Raw genomic sequence first — 19,210 nt, forward strand, 5'->3', positions numbered from 1 at the left:
ATAGCTTGCAAGTGGCAAAATCCTCATGGCCTCACTAGCAAAAGGGGAAATAACAACATGTATAAAAATTAGTTATAGGGTGCCTGTGTGGCTCAGTCAGTTAAGTGTCTGACTCTTGTGTTTGCCTCAGGTCATGATCCTAGGTTTGTGGGAACGAGTCCCATGTTGGGCTCCATGCTCAGCAGGGAGTCTGCTTAAGATTCTCTCTGTCCTTCTCCCTCTGTTCCTCCCTGAGCTTACGAGCATGCTCTCTTTAAATAAATAAAGTCTTAAAAATTATTTATAGTCACTAAAAAATTGAGTTAAATATTTAATCTCTATGGCAATTCTAGAAAAGAGATTACCCACTAGGTAGGGACAAATGGATATGCAAATCATCTAAAGATAGATAATCGGATATAGGAGAATGAAGTACCTAATTATCTAATATGTGGGGGATTTGGTTAATTTATGTTGGGTGTTTACACAGTTATCTAAGTTGCTCAACCCTGTCTCGCCCTCATTTACTAGGCTGCTGTGATGTCTTGATCATTTAGCAAGTGGAACCTTTAGCAGGCTTATGGTAATTATGGCAACATTGCTAGGTTGACATGAAGGGAGCAATTAACCCAGATATGGGCTCACTTCTGTAGGTGAGCAACTCACCTAGCCTATGGGAGCATAGCTATTTCTCTTTAGGTTGGACGAAGCCCCAATGAAGTTCTTATGCAAACCGTGGGTTCCCGGGACAGAAAGGGACGGAAGCTTAAGGGGTTAGGAGTGCAAGGAGGGGTACCTTCATGATAAAGAAGAGGAGGATGATGATGATCACATTGACCTGTGGGTGGATCCACACGGCCGACTGACCCAGGCTTTCAGGGTCACCCACATGCTTTACCCACGTGTTGTTGTCAAACAGGGTACTGATGGCTTCACGGGGCATCAGCTGTGAGGGGAGGAAGCAAAAGGGGAGGTCTCCAAGGATGTCAGGTACCAGCACTCTGTACAGAACTGCTCCCCCAGTCCAAGGGGGAGTTGTTCAAGGGGCCCTCCTGCTCTTCTCTCGGGGGAGAGGTTCTACCCTTGAGCAAAAGAGCTCAGAAGCCTGAAGAATGTCTGCTGTGGCCCTGCCCTGGCTGAGTCGGGGCATGTGTTCAGTGACCTGACCCCTCCCAACCCCCAGACTCCTTGGAGCTGACCTCTCCAGCCATGAATTGACCCATTCCTGGCGGAAAGGTGAATGAGGCAATGATGAAGGTGACTATTCCGGGATACAGCAGGCGGCTGAAAAAGAAACAGATTGGAACCCTGCAAGTTAGCCCCAGGGGATGCCACACTGAGCCAGCGAGTTGGGCCCCAGTAGTCCACGCAGCCTCAGCTCTTTAAACACACAACATTCTTGTCACCAAAAAGCAACCTTTAAGGGGCAGACCACACCCCCTGCTCCCGTATGTGGTGTACCGGGCTCCTATATTTCATCCCAAGCCACCTAAAGGCAAGGACAGCCTTTGACAAAGATTAAAAGGGAGGGGCTCACGGAGAAAGCAGAATGGAAACGGGTAGGACACAGAAGGGCAGTGACTCACTGCTTCGCCAGAAACTGGCTGAGGGCCTTGTTCTTTCGGACACCGAGCATGACTTGGCGATGCAGGTACACAAACACAGCTCCCAGGAAGCCACAGCAAATCCTGAGGGCATAAGTTATATAGCAATGGAACCCTCTTCTCAGACCTGCCCTCAGCGGGAAACAAATACCAGGTGTCCACCCTCCCTTTCTGCCCTCTTGCCCTCAGCAATTCACACTTATCCAGGTCTGCCCCACCTTCTTCCAGCCAGGGCCGCCCCCCTTCCGGCTGAAACCGCACCCCACGCCCTGTTCACCACTCCCAGGCAGCCAACCCCACTGACCCGATGATGGCGAAGGCTGGGAGCTCCTGCAGATCAAAGGGGAAATCCATTCGGAAATTGGTTCTGAAGAGAGCAGTGATGGTGACTGTGGGATGGAAAGGCCAGGCATCACGGTGGGGAGCACCGCAGAAACCCGGTGAAGGGGGTAAGCTGGAGTCATCAGCGGAGGGTCAGCTCCTTCCTTCCTCCCAGGCTATGACCTAGATCTTCACCTTATACCCTCCGGCCTTGGGCCCACTTCCCAAATAATGGCATCCATTCCTTTTCTAAACGGCCCCAAGGAGCTTCGTTCCCCACCCCAGTTCCAGCCTCCACCCCAGGCTGCCCTGTTACCTGCATCCTTGTTCCACACGGCCAGTACGCGGAAAACAAAGGCGCTGAACGTGGCCGCGAAGAATCCTCGCCAGTAGTTCCTCACGGCAAAGTAGGTGGAGGTGACCTCGATGCTGAACAGCACTCCTGCAGGGGCGGGGGGTAGTCAGGTGCAGCTCTCCCCCACACTCTCCCACCTGCGGGCCTGAGATGCTTTTGCTGAAACCTGAATCATGAGGGAAGCAGTAGTGGGAAGGGATGGTCTCCTGGAACCTCATGCTCTAAACCATACACTGGCTCCTGCTGGCAGTGGTTTGCAGGCCAGGGATGGGGCCCAACAAAGATACAGGGAGGAGGGGGGAGTCGGGTAGGGTGGGGGGAGGGGTGGTCCTCAACCCACAAACCAGGAAGATCAGGGGGTCCTGCCCTCTCTCTCCCTTAGAAAGTGGGATTGGGTGGGATTCACAATTATCACATGTCCACAGTTATGCAAATTTCTGCAGAGACGTTAGGAGAGAGAACATTTCCAGAGCAGGTGCTCCGCAGAGTTGCCAAGCAGAGCTTGGGATTTATAGGGACCCTCCTTCACATTCCTCCCATGCACCGTATACCGTAGGGCAAGTTTATAAGGAACAAATAACCAAAATGAACACAAAAAGACTTCATGAGAGGGGCCCTGGGTGGCTCAGTGGGTTAAAGCCTCTGCCTTCAGCTCAGGTCATGATCCCAGGGTCCTGGGATGGAGTCCCGCAACGGGCTCTCTGCTCAGCAGGGAGCTTGCTTCCTCCTCTCTCTCTGCCTGCCTCTCTGCCTACTTGTGATCTCTGTCTGTCAGATAAATAAATAAAATCTTTAAAAAAAAGCAACAACAAAACTTCATGAGAGCTGACAACACTCCATGTTCCAAGAAAAGAAAGAAGATTCACCCAGAGTTAAAAAAAACAAAACAAAACATTAAAAACCTGACTTAAAAGCACCAAAACAAGGAGAAAAACCAAGAGGCTAGAAGTTAAAAACAATTTTGCTTAAGAAAAAGGTGAGTGAGTTAGGAGGAAAACTAATCGAAAATCCTAAGCACTACTGTTTCCAAAAGCAGATGGTGGACTGGAAAATGAGTTGGTAGATACACAGACCAACAGCAGACATGGGGAGGGACAAAGTAAGGAACACTAAGGAAGGCATAAAAACAAAATTCAAGAGATGGCAAAGAAAGTAACCTTTGAACGTATTAAGAATAAGGGAGTGGACTTTGATTAGAGGCAAAGTAAAAATTGATGACAAAATGACGTAGCTACACTTCATCTTTATCAGAAATGAGGAGGAGAAACCAGGGAACTGAGGCATATCATCAGATGAATGGAGAAGAACTTGGCCCCACGATAGGCCATGAGCCAGAAGAGGTTTGTCTCCTCCTTTCTCCCCGTGGTGGACAGTTGCTGGCCTGCCTGAGACCCCCACCGGCTCCCCTCTTCCCCTTTAGGGAGCATCTCACACCCCAGCCATTTTTTCTCCCTGTTCTATACTGGAAGTTACATTTCTCAAATTCCTCAAGAGTTCCCCCCTCTGTTTCACAGTCACAGGAAGTTACTTGCAGCAGGGGGGTGGTGGCCCAACCATTACCTGCTGGTCTAGCAGCCGCAGCACTTGGCTGAAGGGCCCTAGTGGTGAGCTCCTGAGCTCAAACGCCACCCTCTCCCGGAAGGCATTCCCAGCGCCCTCATCAAGTAGAAAAGGTCCCTCTCATCACCTTCCTGTCTCAGTGTTTGGGACTTTTTGGGCACTTGTCACTTGCAGACAGAGTGATTTGTTTCCATCTCAGAGTTCTTCCTAGGATTGAAAATTCCTTGGAACCCCCCACCTAATCCCGTGCCTGGTACATTATCAAGACTTAGTGCCTATCCTGTGTATGAACAGGTGAGGAGAGGATGGGAAAGAAAGAGAACAAAAGAGAACAGAACGGGTGAAATTTCAGAAAACGGAGCGAGGGACAATGGAATTGGGGGCAGAAAGAGCTGCCAGTCACCCCTTCTGCCCCTGCTCCTCAAATCACATCAGGTGAGGCATCTGTGTCCTCGGGCTAAAAGGACGATTTGATACAGTGGGGAAGCAGGTGGGGCAAGTCTCTCCTTTTCTGGAGTAGTAATAAAACCAAACCCGCTTTGATTTGCTGGGGTTTATGAATATTTTACAACCATTTTTTTGAAACCCCAGGCTAGATTTTCTTTCCTACGAGGTGGTTCTGGAATGCTTTCCCTAGCAGACTGTCACTGTATCTTCAGGAATGAGAACTGATTTTAATATTCGTCGGAGCCAAACAGAAAATGTGCTTCTAAAAGCAAACAAAGCCTTGCAAACACAAACAGCTTTTGGAAACTCTCTAGTCTCTAAGGTTCTGGAGTTGGCTGTCTCCTGCCACCCTGGATGTTCTCTGTGCCCCTGCTCTGGCTCCTTTGCCTGCGCCCAGGCTAGGGCCTTCCTCGCCTTGGTGTCCTGTCCTTGCTACTCCCAGACACACTCTCTTAGCTCCGTTTATGCCCATGGCTTCAACGGCCGCCTCCTTGCTACTGGGTAGCAGAGTGACATTTCCAGCTCGGGTCCTGCACTTCAAACTCACCCATCTGGCTGCCTATTTGGTAACACTTGGATCTGCCACAGGAACTTCAAACTCAACATATCTGCAGTAAAACTGGGGGCGGCTGGGAGGCTCAGTTGGTAAAGCGTTTGACTCTTGACTCTTGGTTTTGGGTCAGGTCATGATCTCGTGGGTGGAGGGATGGAGCTCAGGGCTCAGCAGGGAGTCTTCCTGAAGGTTCTCTCCCTCTGCCCCGCCACCCCTCCCCTCTCTCTCCTTCGTCAAAATAAATAAACAAACTTCTCTTTTTAAAAAAAATAAAGTAAAATTGATCAACTCCTCCAGACCTGTTTCACTTCCTATATTCCTTGTTTGGCTTACTAGCACCACTGGCCATCCAGTTTTCTTCGAAATGAACTTTGGGAACTGGCCCCAATTCCTCTTCCTGTCATCCTTTATAAACTTGCACAAAATCAACCTCCAGGTCCCGTCAGTTTGACTTCCTATCACCTTTAGGTATGTATCATCCCCTTCTCTCACTCTCTCTCCTCTCCCCCATTCAGTTCAACCTCTCATCATCTAGCATCAGGGCTACAATAGTCTTGTTAATCTCAGATGAATCCTGTTAATCCACGGGCCAGTTCTATTCCGCACACTTCTGCCAAAGGGATCCGACGAACGTGCAGTTTGACATGTCACTTCCTCGTTCAGAATTCTTCCGTGGCTCCCCTTCGCCCATGACCGAATCTCCCAAAGTCCATCTGTGAGATACGGGGAGCCTCATGAGAAGTTCCTCGCTAAGGGATTCTGTGGGAAACGCTGTGTTTGAGCCAGAGTTTGCATATTCACAATGCCGGCCCGCATCGCCAACATTCTGATCACTTCTCCAGTTTAAAAAAACGGTCTGTTTAACATAGTATCTTCCAACTTATTTGACCTTGGGGCCCTTTCTCATGTTACATCTATTAACACCGTGGAGAACTATGTTCTGTAAAACACATTTGGACCAAGTCTAGCCTCGAGAACAGAATCTACGCTCTCGTGTGTGGCTGCTCAGGATGCAGGCCTCGCCATGCGGGCCCAAGAGTTCCCCTACATCCTCTAGTGATTCTCTCTTCTACTGTGATTAGGGCCCCCAGATCGTGACTACGCGATGCCTTTTCTTCTGTCCAGAGCACACTGTCCTCACAGCCTTCTTTGCACTTTGCCCAAGAGGCCCTGGAGACACCACTTTGAGTGGGCTGTGAGGACCGGTCTGTCTGCCCCGACACCCTCTCAGCTGTGAGCGCCTGGGCGCACAACCCAGAGGACAGATGATGGAAGAAAAAGATGTTTGTCGTTTTAGCAGAATGTGGAAGCAGACTTTTTGCATTCGTGTAAGGAATTAAGAGTTAGCTATATAACGAATAAATTACCTTATTACTAATTGTTTTTCTTTCAGGATTATTCTATGATCATAAAAAAAAAAAAAGAAAACACTCAAAACTACCTGCCAGGACATTATTACTTATACTCAATATAAACATCCTGAAAATGGCACCTCAATTTTTCAGTCCTGAACCTTTTCTCGCATCAAGAGGCACGTTTTGTCTGTAACTCTCTTATCTTTCCTATAGTCCCCACTGAACCAAGAGAATTTTTCTCATTCATCCTAGAAATTCCAGTTTCATGCAAACAAAACAAAACAAAACAAAAAAACCCCAAACCCAGATTCTCTTCATTTTAAAAGAATCTGGCTGATTAAAAACAAAAAGTTTTAAAGTCTACCTGTCTAAAAATGTTGTTTAGATCTTCTGGATTTGTAAGGCAAAAAGTGTAAGTAAAGGAGAAAGTGGGAAGAAATGTAAGCGTGTAATGTCTAACCTGTACAGAAATTCAGACACACCCCTCACTCTGCGGGACCAGTGACTTCAACGACAAGAGCCGAGGCCAGAGTACAGAAGGATGCTAGCTGATGTGATCTCCTTGAGCTGTGCGGGCTGGTGTAGCCTCAGGACAAGCGAGCAGGACGCACTTCCATTCACTCTGAACGCTTATCCCAGTTTTAATATATGTGCTGCCGAAGCGAGCACTGAACGCTTATCCCTACATCATTCCTGAGCCAGGTCACGTTAGCCCCTCTACGAAGGCACTGATGACATTTTCATAATCGAAAAGATACCTCTCACAGCCCGTGTGTTGAAGCAGCATAGGCTTGTCCCGCATTTTGTTCCCCCAGTTGTCAGCTGGGTGTCCTTTTAATCACCAATGAATCCAATGAATGATCCACGTAATCCCACTTGTGTTAATCCCATTACAACCCACACTGAGTCGTAAACAAACAGGTACAGCTGCTTTCCCTGTCCGGACCCATTTGTCGTGTTCCAGGACACGGGTGACAGTCTGAAAAGCCACCCTTTGCCTTCCACATGCAGAAAGAGCTAAGCTAGGTTTAAGCCGTTGTCAGGGAGCTGCGGGGTTTAACTCCCATCTGTAGCCCTCGTGAAAGCTGACCGTGAGTCTGAGTAAGGCCCACCTACACACCCGTGTCCTAATAACACACACAAATGGAAGTTTTTCCTTGGAGAACAAACTACGGAGAGTCCCCTGGTAGAAGATGTAGTCGTAAGTGGAGGGCAAACATGTCCAACAATACCGACAGGCTTTATGTAAGACAAGGACGAAAACAGGGAGGCTGCTCGGGTTTTCATTCCTGGCTCTCCCACTCGCTCAAGTCCCTTACCCTCGCTGTAATCAGTTTTCTCCTTCCTCTCCTCTGCACTGTGGATCTCATATGGCTTTTAGCAGGAGTGAATGTAGAGAGACGCTTAGAACGTCACTAGCACATAGTAAATGCTCAGTAAAAGTTCGCTATTCTTGCCATGCTTTCGTTTTAACTGGTAATATTGCACTCGGGGATGCTGACAAAACCTGGCTGGAGAGCCAGCTTGGGCAGCGGATGGATGTAGGAGGGGTAAATCACTTGCCTCCAAGTGGCGTCCCAAAACAACAGCCGACTCCTACCGCGCAGCCCACGGTCAGCATGTCAGTGTAATAGTATGGCTGCTACTAGGGGAGAGACAGACAGACAGACAGATGGGAGGGGTAGGGAAGGGGGCCAGAGAGGAATGGAGAACAAGCAAGGGTGGGGAATAAGGCAGAAGGGGAGGCTTAAGTCACAGGGAATCAGAGTGGCCCCTCCTCCCCAGTGATTCCCAGGCCAAGTGACACTCAGTTAGTTTGGCAAACAGGAAGTGACCTCATAGCGCAAGTCCAAACACAGAAAATGAAATAAAAGATAAATATGTGGAAGGCACGTCAGCCAATAAGTGATCATCAGAGAGGGGCTGGAGATGGGGATGGCCCGGGGCAGAAAGTGTCAGTAGCAAGAGAAACAGAAAGGACTTCAGACAAACAGTACCAATAAAGCCTGCATAAACCAGCCGCCAGCCGCAAAGGAACACACAGCCCTCTGGTAGAGAAGGACGGGTGCCAGCAAACCAGGGGCTGTGATCGGGGTCCCTCCTTGAATGCCCACCCACTAGTCCCGTTGGCGAGCACCCTCTCCACCCCAAAGGTTAGGCAGCCACTCCAACCCCCTTCCAAGTCGTGCTCGGGGAACGGGGTAGGGAGGAAGTGGGACTTGCCTCCAATAGGGGCTGCAAAGCAGCATCCCACGCCCACCGCACAGGCCGACACCAGGAGATCAAGCTGCCCAGACACGGTCTGCAACAGAGAAGCACGCGGGACGAGGAGAGTAGAGGGCTGGGGCCGGCAGCAGTGTTCACGAGGGATGGGGTGGGGGCTGGGGAGACAGGAGGGCAGCAGAGGAACTGGCCAGGGTGCAGGTCTGGAGCAGGGGTGTGGATCAAGAAGGGAGGGGTGTCTTGGAGATGGCAACATGTGGCTGGGGTGGGCGGGTGGGGGTGTGTGTGAAGAGGATAAGGGAGCGTGGGTTAGCGCAGTGCCCCACGTCAGCATCACGGCCAGCCCAGCGCAGACAGCCCTCCTGAGGCCCGGAACACACACAGCCCCTCCCTCATTTTACTTTCTCAACCTTACCTCATAGACGCCACAGAACATCGACATAAACTTGCTGAGGACAGCGGCACAGATGCTGGCGATGTGGACAAAAGGGCCCTGAGAGAGAGAAGGTGTGGACGGGTCAGGGGCTGGGGTCTGGACGGGAGATTTGTGGCTCCAGGCACTGAGCAAGGTGCCCAAAATACAGTAGTGAGCAAGACAGAGGGTGTGCCCTCGGGATCTACAATCCAGAGAGGAAGGGACGGGGAGGACCAGCATCTCAGGGAAGCTCTGGGGCCAGAAGATGAGGGAGGAGGAGGCAGGACCGACGAGGGTACAATGGGGGACTAGAGAAGGCACTCAGCCATCACAACCGAGCAGTATCTCCACTGAGATGAGGTTGGGAGTCACATGCATGTCAGGAGGAACAGAGAACAGCAGGGGCAGGAGCCCTGGTACAGGAACAGCTTGTGTGGTTGGGGGACGGGAAGAGCTTGTCACCCAAACACAGTGAACGAAGGGCAGCTTGAGAGGACCAGAGACCAGAGAGAAGCCAGATCAGCACAGGTCTCCTAGGCCCCAGTAAGAAGTTGGGGTTTTATTGTGAGAAGACTGGGAAGCCATTAGAAGTTCCGAAGCAGAGGTCAGCCAGTACTGATTGCTTTTTGAAAAGACGACTCTGGCTGCCAGGTGGATCCCCGATTGTAGCAGGGCAAGAACACTCAGCCGCGGAACCTTGGAAAAAGCACAGCCTTTTTCTGGGTCTCAGCTTCCACATATTAAAACAAGGAAATCGGTGCTCAATTGGGGGAGACTTTCTATTCCCCCCAGCCCCGGGGACATTTGCCAGTGTCTGGAGATATTCTGATTGTCAAAACTGGGGTGGGGGGGCACTCCTGGCATCTAGGGAGTAGAGGCCAGGGGTGCTGCTAACCTCCTGCAATGCACAGGGCAGCCCCTCAGAACCAAGAATTATCCAGCCCCAAATGTCCACAGTGCCCAGGCTGGGAGGCTCCGCTCTAAGTCCCTACCAGCTCAGACAGGTCTGTCATTCTGCGTCAGGACTAGGAACTTCCTGAGTACTGATTTCCTTCCCCAGTGCCCCTTGGCACTGCCTCTTCCTGTGCCCGGGGCTCCCGCTGGGCTCAGTGCTGCCCTCTGCTGGAGGATCCGTGGACCTACCTCCTTCCCCACGGGAATGCCACTGCCCAGGCCCGCAGTCAAGGCCACAACCTTGGCCACAAAGGCTTTGAGGGTGAGATATTCCTTCAGGATCACCCCACGGAGTATTGTCTTCATTTCAGGGATTCCAGAGCCTAGAAGGGTCAAAGAATGATTATGCGCAGCTTCCAGCAAGAGGCTCAAAGGGAGAGGAATTCCCAGACAGTGGACCCGGCGATGGGGGTGGGTGGGGGGACGATGGCAGAGCAGGGGAAAGGGTTGTCAGGAGGGCTGGGAGGAGGAGAAGGTGGACTGGAAAGGTCTGGAGGCCAATGAGATTGTGCTGACGACATGCCACGGGGAGGACGGGGTCAGTCTCACCGACAGCCTGGGGAGAGATGCGGTGGCAGAAGAGGGCACTGAAGAGGATGAGGGTGAGCGGGAAGGTGACCCAGACCAGGTACTGCAGAGGCAGGTTGGGCCGCATCTGGTAATAGCTCCACTTGTAGGCTGCAGAGACAAGAGCCTGGGTTCAGTCCCAGGGTGGGGGGGTGTCGCCGCTCCCCCACGGCCGCAGCGCACCGGTCTGCGGTGCGCGCCCTCGTGCCCCAACAATGCTGCCGGCCCCACTGGAGCGGTGCACTGCTACCAACTGTGCCGGCTGGCCCAGAACTGAGGGGTCCTGGGACGCGGGGTGGTCATGCTCAAACCAAAAAAGTCCTGGGAAAATGGGGGTGAGCTGGTCACGTAATGAGAGGGGCACCGTCAGCTTGGCTGGTAGCAGGTGAAGGGGCAGGAGAAATGGATCTGGGTCCAGGTCTGGTCTTATCCTGGGCCAGATCTCCTCTGGGCAGCACCTGCCTCCCCGAACACCCAACTTGTCCTAGGTAGGAACTCGAGATATAGCCATCGTGAGGGAGAGGCTGAAGGGCCACGGTAAACCTACCCTGAAGGGTTTTGGCACTGACATAGTCCATGCTCCAGCTAACCAGAGCCATAAGCAGTCCCAGGAGCACCAGAAAGATCCAGTCTTCTCCTAATTTTCTTCTCATCACATGTCCCAGGCGGTGGACACAGCCTGAGAAGAGGGAAGGGCAAAGGAGAGCGGCCATCCAGTCACCACTGTGGGCTCTGACTGAGGACTGCAATGGAAGGGCGGGGCCCCCAGGGTCTTGCTGCATGTTTCATTCACCAAGCTTCTAGTCACCTCTCTGCCAGCTGTACCCCTGTCCCTTCCGAAGGCACCCCAGTCCAAGTCCCCTTGGGATACTTGAATGCCTTCTAAAACTCTTGTTTCCTGGGGGGCTAGTGGGAGAGTAGGGAATAAGGCCAAGTGAGAGGAGATAGGGAGAGATGCCTTTCCTCATTGCTTGGAGGAGGACTTGAGTGTGCTTGTGGGGAGGGTGGAGGGCGGGCACTTCCCAGTTATTCTCCTAGTCCCTGGGCTTCCTTCCACTCCAGATGCCTGTAGCCCTCAGGCCCCATCACCTTGACATTTAGAATAGTGATCCTCATCCTTGCTGTCCACGCTCTCACTGGAGTCCGTCTTCTTGGGCATCCCTGTGTCCTGCTCCTTGTCTGGGAATTGCTGTTTGTAATGGCCATAAATCTGGACACAGAGAGAATGGGAAATGTCTGTTTTGCTGGAGGTAGAAGAAATAGATAAGAGGGAAGTGCAGAGACCTGCACGGAAAACAGCTTTGTAAACTCCTGGGTGTTGGGGGCCTAGCATAGGATCCTTTTGTGGCAGAATCTGCCCTGAGCTCTCTGCATGCTTCTACTCTTTTTTTTTTTAATATTTTATTTATTTATTTATTTGTCAGAGAGAAGGAGAGAGAGAGCACACAAGCAGGCAGAAAGGCAGGCAGAGGTGGAGAGAGAAGCAGGCTCCTTGCTGGGCAAGGAGCCCATGCGGGACTCCATCCCAGACTCTGGGATCACGACCCGAGCCGAAGGCAGCAGCTTAACCCACTGAGCCATCCAGGCGTCCCTGCATGCTTCTACTCCTTACCTACCCGTCCATTCTCACCCTCTCTCTCTCTCTGCGCCCATCTTGGTCAAGGGAGGCCTTCAAGGAGGCCAATTCCTGCTCTGCAGTAGAGACACAGGAACTCTGCTAAGACTGGACATCGTTGTTAATTAGGCGTTTTCTTCCAACTAACGGTGCTTCAGCCTCTGTCTCTCTACCATCCTAGCCAGCCCCTTCCTTCCTAGGAATCCTCACATGGGCCCATGAGGACAGACAAGAAGGTGACCCTTGGTTTTTCCATCTTGGTGTGTCTGGCCTTTCTCGAGGCCCCTCAGATGCTCTGCTCAAGAAAGCCCATCCACCTTGCCTCCCTGCGCTCATGTGCACAAACAGGAGCCAGTCCCGGTAAGGGACTCCCCAGACCAGGATAACTAGATGCTCACGAAGTGTGGGGAGGGCAGAGCGGTACCGCTCTGATCTGGTAGCTCTCTGCTCTCATTGCTGTGCAGGGCATGTGTGTTTGGGGCAGGGGGAGCAAGGGCTCTCACTGCTTTTAGTCTGTCCTTCCCCCACTGTATTAGGTCTGTCCTCCGAGGCCAGGATCAGGCCAGGCCGTGTTGCTGGTTCTGGGACAGCCTGGGTAAGAGAGATCTGATTTCACAATATGAGCAGCAGGGTTTACACCCCAGTTCTGGACAGGCGCACACGAACGGCCCGGCTCACGGCTGTTTCGTCTTCTGGGATGAGGTTAGTGACTGAGGGAGACAGTGTGTCCCCTCCCTGTCCCACCTGACCCCAGCGGGCAGACACTACCCATGCAGCTTAGGGCATGTCCCTCTCCACCTGCTGTCTCGGCTGCCTCTGGTTCTAGGCTGGTGGAGGTGAGGGAGGGGGTCCTCCAAACCAAACCCTGGCTGGGAAACACCTAAAAGAGCCAAATCAGAGCCGGCTGGTTCAGGGCTGAGCACGGCATCAAAGCAGGTTTGGGGAGGGAAAGGACGACCCAAGTCTGAAGGGGAGGCTGCGTCTGGGATTCATGGACAAAAGCACCAGTGTGTGGAGCGGGGAGGCTGGGCATGGGAAGGACAGCTGAAACACTGTCGACAAAATATTGCTAATTGTTGAAGCTGGATAAGGGGTGCTTGGGTATTCATCACACGGGTCTATAAGTTTGAAATTTTCTGTAATAAAAATTAAACAGAGGAAAACTTAAATCCAAACCCCTTGTCTTTGCTTTTAAGCCAACTCTACTTCCCAAATTAATTTACCATTCCTTTCCCGCATGAAGCTCTGTGCTGTTCTGCCCAGTTTCCTCACTGTCAGGAGAAAGTGCCTTTTACTTTTCACTCTCCCCACCCAGGTAGCTTGGTGAACATGGGTGAGAGGAGCCCAAGGCCATGAGCAGGGGTCTTTCTGTCCAATCCAATCCTGTGTTCCTAGGCCAGAGTAGGCTCCAGCTTCCCTAGGAAGCGCCCTCCCTTCCACTCACCATTCCAGCCTCCTCTGACTTTGTGTCCCCACCCCCCACCCGCCGCCCGGATTCCCCAGGGTTGCCTCCTGTTGGGGACAAAGACTGCAGCGTGAATCTTATAAACTAGTGGCCCCCAATACTGACATCGCCCGTGAAGTCCCCCTCAGGTCCCCATCCTGTCTAGATCCCCCTATTCGCTCCTGGACCCATCTTCTGCTAAAACACTTTTAAAGTCTGGCTTCCTGGTCCTGACAGGATCCATCCTGTGATACTCTGCAATCGCCTTTCCTCACTGACCCTCACTTCCATGGCAACCTCAGAAGCTCTCCTGTGGTTGTGCCCTCCCATTTCCCCTTGCTAGATGTAACGCACCACTCCCCACTCCTGGGCAGGGAGGTTATTCTTGGATATTCCTGGATACTCCCAATCCCCTCTCCCTGGGAACATGCACCTCTACCTTCCCAGGCCCCTACCACTTAATAGGTTCTTTTTTTTTTTTTTAAAGATTTTTTATTTATTTATTTGACAGAGAGAGAGAGATCACAAGTAGGCAGAGAGGCAGAGAGAGAGAGAGGAGGAAGCAGGCTCCCTGCAGAGCAGAGAGCCCGATGCGGGGACTCGATCCCAGGACCCTGGGATCATGACCTGAGCTGAAGGCAGCGGCTTAATCCACTGAGCCACCCGGTGCCCCACTTAATAGGTTCTTATCTGATCAACCCTTGCCACCTAAAAGTTGACTGATTGCATTTCTTCTGCTCATGTTGACCCCGGTGTATCTTTGATCACTCACAAGCAATTCAATTAGTTTCCTCTAATCTCAGCACCTTCCTTCTGCCTTCTGCAGAAGTGTTTGTGCGCGTTCTGCTGAGGGTCAGGAGGGAGAGCTCTGGCGGTGTCCGCGTCGGGGTGAGGGTGTAAGAGACAGCTTGCACACGCAGGGGTGTGGGTTCCCATGCCCATCACTCCATGCAGGTTACGTAAGCACAAGCCAGCCCAGCATGTGTCGCTGAGCCGTCCCCCCAGGATTCGGGTGCTCGGTTAGTCAGGGTTATATAAAACTGCATGGGTCTCTAAGTGCATGCTTCGCTGCGCTCGGCCCTTTGGAGGATTTTCATATTTCGAACACATTACCACGTACTTTTTAAGTTAAAAGATGAACACTTTTGCCCCTTTTCACCTAATTCCTAATTTCCCCCAATCCATCACACAACTATCTCCCTGATTCCACCACCCTTTCCCCTTAGGACTTTACCTGCGTGGGGCGGGTGTTGGCACGGGGGCCTGCATCCCTCCGGAGCCTGTGCTGAAGGGCCCCGTTCTCAGAGGGCAGTCCGTAGCTGGTGCAGTGTTCGAAGGGCATATACTGGTACTGGGGAGCGCTACCCCACCAGCTTTGTTCGCCCCCACGCCGCAGGGACCCAGCTGGCTCCATGGTCCCTCCCCGGGCCAGGCCTTGGCCTGCTGGCCCCTGTCCTCCCCCCAGTACAGCTCCTTAAGCCTGTCCTCTTGCCTGTCCCCAAGGCGTCTGGGGCAGCATGCCCACCCCCAGCTATTTATAGCCATCTCTCTGTCACATGATCCCCCCCCCCACTGCCACATCTGATCTGCTTGGGGTCGAAGCAGGTGTGAGAGCAGTATGGGGGAGGGGCTGGGAGGAGAACCTGAGGGACAGCCCCGCAGGGAATTCCCTCAGCAGGGCCAGCGGCGCTGTCCTCCTCCATAGCCACAAGGAGGCTTCCAGCCCCAAGCCACTGGGCCCTCTACAAATACTGCTCAGAGGGGGACAGAGAGCAGCTCAGCGTGCTCTCCAACCTGTGCGCGCCCCGGGAGTGGCAGATCTGCAGCCTCCAAGTGTCCTGCCCTCTCGGCCATGCGTGGAGAGGTGAGGGGTGGCCGCCGGAGCGATTCTCACTTCTGGGGACACGGGAGGGTAACTCACCGGAGAGGGTAACTCACCGGAGAGAGTAACTGGTGCCTTTCTGCCATCTTTTCCTGTTGGGCTGCTCCCAGCTCGGTACCGTCCCAAGACTGAGTCCTCGTCTGTTGGACCAGCTCTCCCAACCCTCCCGATTTTCAGTTTTCTCCTCCAGCTTAGCTATCTCTATCTGCCAGACGCTGCTTATGATGCTTTGGAGTCATCCTCTTGACCGCACCCTTATTACCCATTGGGTGTGGGAAGCAGGGGTAACAGCCATGGATTCCGGCCTTTCTCCCACTTCCCAGACAGATATGTCAATCACGCCAGAAGCCTGGACTCTTCACGGAGGGACTGAGCTTCTACTTAGACTGTGGAGCACCTGCCTAGGTCTATCAGGGCAGGTTAGATAACCGGGGAGAAGGGGAAGTGGGCCAGAGGCGTGCAGGAGGCCGGAGTCGGGGGCAGGGAGTAAGTTTATCTCATCATGAGTCCCACAAACATAAAAGATGACGGGGAAGTACTCTGCTCGTCTTCCCTTTTCCGATCAATAAACAGATTTTGGCCAAGGCCAAACTACTTTATCTGCTGTCACTTTTTTAAAAAAACTGATTTTCCTAGGACATTCCTTCCTCTGTGAACTTTTCACCTTAGAAGTTACAAACACGAGCCAATGTACAGTCTAGAATCCGTCACCAAGTAGGATCTGCCCCAGGATATTCCAAGTTCAGGGACAGCAGAATAGGGACACCAATCATCTGGTCTACAGTTAAATCTTGAGCTCAGCTGACTGAGACCGCCCAAAGCAGGTGAGACGGACGCCGTTAAAAGCCGGTTTTCTGGGGCACCAGGCTGGCTCTTCTGACGGAGGATGCAGCTCCTGATCGTGGGGCTGTAAGTCCAGGCCCCACGTCGAGTGCAGAGACTACTTACATAAATAAATCTTTTTTTTAAATAAAAGCATGTTTTCTAACACAACTCCTACAGTTTGAAGGCCTGTAATCCACCAGCAATGATTAAAAACATATGACAGTTTGAGGGACTTGAAGGCTGTGACTTTCACCTTCTCTGTAGGCAGAAGGAAAATAAGAGATCTAAGTATTAGGTATTAAATGAAAGGAATACTCTCTTAATACGGACAGTACAGTGCCAAGGTGAACGTGGATTCTTTGGGGGGGTTTCAGAAACAGACTGTCACCTGTTGGTGGAGCATGGCTCTCCTAAGGGAGCCAGTTTCTACAAGGACATCCATAATCCCGAGAACACAATTACTATTTCTTTACTATTCCTTAGAAAATCAGGACCTGGTTACAGATTCCAAGATTTGAAGGCCAGTGGGACCAGGAAAATCCTCATTCCACCAAACCAAGTAGAAATGCCAGCTGCGGGGCGCCTGGGTGGCTCAGTGGGTTAAGCCGCTGCCTTCGGCTCAGGTCATGATCTCAGGGTCCTGGGATCGAGCCCCGCATTGGGCTCTCTGCTCAGTAGCGAGCCTGCTTCCTCTTCTCTCTCTGCCTGCCTCTCTGCCTACTTGTGATCTCTCTCTCTGATAAATAAATAAAATCTTTAAAAAAAAAAAAAAAGAAATGCCAGCTGCAATTCTAAAGACCAGATCTTGAAATTGGGAGGGTCAAAGAGATGTACAGCGGCTAATGCTAGAAAGCAAGGATTTGTAATTATGTTGAGTTTGACATCACAAATAGTTAAAATCTCACGGGCTACCATCCTGTAAGAGAACAAGAAAATAAAATGTACACTATGACGACCCTCCACCCAATAACTCACAGGGACCGTGCTTAGGGTGCTTAGGGTCGTATTTGGAAGATGGGCTTCTGGGGAGTTCTGTGAAAAGCTCCAAAATCTGGAAACAAACTTGCAAACATGCATGCATTCTATTAGGTTGTATATTGTGTAAGGTAAATATTCTTCTGATATTTTGAATAGATTTTCTTGAGGTCCATGACACCAAATAAAACCTAGAGGCTTCTGGAATTGCTATTTGAAGGAAGGTTGTCAAAAATAACCATATGGAATGCGTGTGGAGGGGAAAGTGTGTGTGGGAGTATAGGTGGGTGTGAGCGAGCCAGCCCCTTGGAATTCCATTGGTTTAAGCATGAACTTTCTGGGTTATACCCTTGTTTCCAGACCTCTTCAAATCTGGCCCCCCAGCCCACTGGACGACACACCATTACTCACTTTTAAGGGCTTCTGGCTGTCACTTTCCCTCTGTACATCCAGCCTGGCACCAAACCCAGGACCACCTACTTCCTAATATCACCTAGGCAACAGTGACCCCCTCACCCCACACTTTCTCTCTAGATGTCCTCACTGGTAGTCATTTCTCCTCTACTCCCCATTGGACTCTGCCCCACAGATCTTGACAAATCCTTGGTCCCTTCCAAGGCCTACAGAAGATCTTCCTGATAGCCCTGGATAGGTCTCTCTCTCTCCCCGCTTCTGGATTTTCAAACATGATACACCTTTTGCCTAATCTACCTAGCTGACACAAAGATGGAATAATCTTTGGTCTCAGGCTCATTCTCCCAGTTCAGTGGGAGAAATCTTTTTTCCCCAAAAAAGTGAGGGGGAAAAAAAAATCTCATGCTAGGAAGCCCCCAAAACAATACTGTTAGCAAGAAGCATACACTCAAGGTAACATTTTCACATCCTGACCTCAGTTTCTACAGAAAGGCAGTAACTTGGGGGGTTATGGTAATAAAAGAAAATTTACCAGTGTCTGCCCTGAGTATGAACGCGTTACGGAACTGAAGCTCACTGTGGCAGGTCCTCAAGCATTTGTAGTGCGCTAACACCTGCTCACACCGTGTTGTGAGTTTGCCTCATGTTTTTAATCCTCACAGGGACCTTTTGAGGGAGAAATAATTTCCCTCCTTCTTAGCTAAGGGAAACTGAGGTTCCATGAGGTTAGGTACCTTAGCCAAGGTCTCCAGTATCTCAAAAGGTTGGGGCCAGCCTTCAAAACCTATTTAAGTCTAGAGTTCGTGGCCTTAAAGCTACATTTCTTCTTTTTTTGTGTATTTGAAGTCTTTGGGCCTCATTTCCTTCTGCTGAAAGAAAAAAAAAATGACTGGGAAAACGACTAGATCATGGGCCTGCAGGAAGGGCGGATGGTAAAGGTGAAAGTGGTCCCTTGGCACGGCGGTCTTTGCTGTGTTCCTCCTCTGACCAGACAAGATGCCTGCCCTGCCCACCCCTCCAATCACGGCTCCGCTCTCCTGGCCCCCGTTTCCTCTTCCCCCTTACAGGAAGCAGGATGGAGGAGAGCAGCAGAGAAGGGCAGCCCCCAGCTCAGGGAGGGGGATAATTTTAGCAGAGAATCCCTGGCAGAGGTAGCAGGGGGGAAGGGAAGAGAGCTATGAAATTCAACCTGATACTCTCATTCAAGGGCGGGGTGGGAAGGACACGCAATCCGAGTCAGAAACCAGCGCCTCGCTCTGTAATTCCCCAACGTACACTTCCAGAAAGTTTGCTTATGCTGGAAATGGGCACTCTGCTTACTCCTATGGCTCCAGTAATTTCTTAACCTCTTCGAGACTCTGCAACCCTTCTTCTCCTGAGGACAGCCCCTGCTTTCCACTGCGGTGCAGCCAAGCAGAGTCAGCAGGCTTTTCACGCCTTCCTGTGTTCTTCAGCCAGTTCTCCTCCCTCCACTTGCTGATAGGCCTCACAGCTCAACTTAATCTCTTTTTGATCTTCCTCCTCCTCCTATCTCCCAACCACTTTCCCCCAGGTCCCACCCATGCTTATTACTACCAAGATGCTCCTAAAGAATTTCCCATCTCCTTCCATAGCCCACGTGCACTTACATACTCATCTCTCCACGCATACACTTTGGACACACTGCAACCCAAGAATTTACCAACCTACAGAGCCCACTGCTTAGATCTCTTTCCTGCTGCC

At 51.4% G+C, this 19,210-nt stretch overlaps 1 protein-coding gene across 1 annotated transcript in view; it reads right to left on the bottom strand.

Annotated features, from left to right (window-relative positions):
* Nucleotides 1-15,441, bottom strand: part of CLCN1 (chloride voltage-gated channel 1) — a 32,114-nt gene extending 16,673 nt beyond the window's left edge. The window contains exons 1-12 of the mRNA XM_046021143.1: nt 15,331-15,441; nt 11,423-11,543; nt 10,881-11,012; nt 10,316-10,444; nt 9,956-10,089; nt 8,813-8,890; nt 8,398-8,476; nt 2,221-2,346; nt 1,888-1,972; nt 1,566-1,667; nt 1,179-1,263; nt 776-925 (exon numbers count right to left, since the gene is read on the bottom strand). Coding sequence (XP_045877099.1) covers nt 776-925; nt 1,179-1,263; nt 1,566-1,667; nt 1,888-1,972; nt 2,221-2,346; nt 8,398-8,476; nt 8,813-8,890; nt 9,956-10,089; nt 10,316-10,444; nt 10,881-11,012; nt 11,423-11,543; nt 15,331-15,360 — 1,251 coding nt within the window. The 5' untranslated portion in view covers nt 15,361-15,441. The remainder of the gene's footprint in view (nt 1-775; nt 926-1,178; nt 1,264-1,565; nt 1,668-1,887; nt 1,973-2,220; nt 2,347-8,397; nt 8,477-8,812; nt 8,891-9,955; nt 10,090-10,315; nt 10,445-10,880; nt 11,013-11,422; nt 11,544-15,330) is intronic.
* Nucleotides 15,442-19,210: the final 3,769 nt, after the last annotated feature.

This window comes from Meles meles, chromosome 10 (assembly GCF_922984935.1).
Source record: "Meles meles chromosome 10, mMelMel3.1 paternal haplotype, whole genome shotgun sequence".
NCBI classification, from domain to species: domain Eukaryota; kingdom Metazoa; phylum Chordata; class Mammalia; order Carnivora; family Mustelidae; genus Meles; species Meles meles.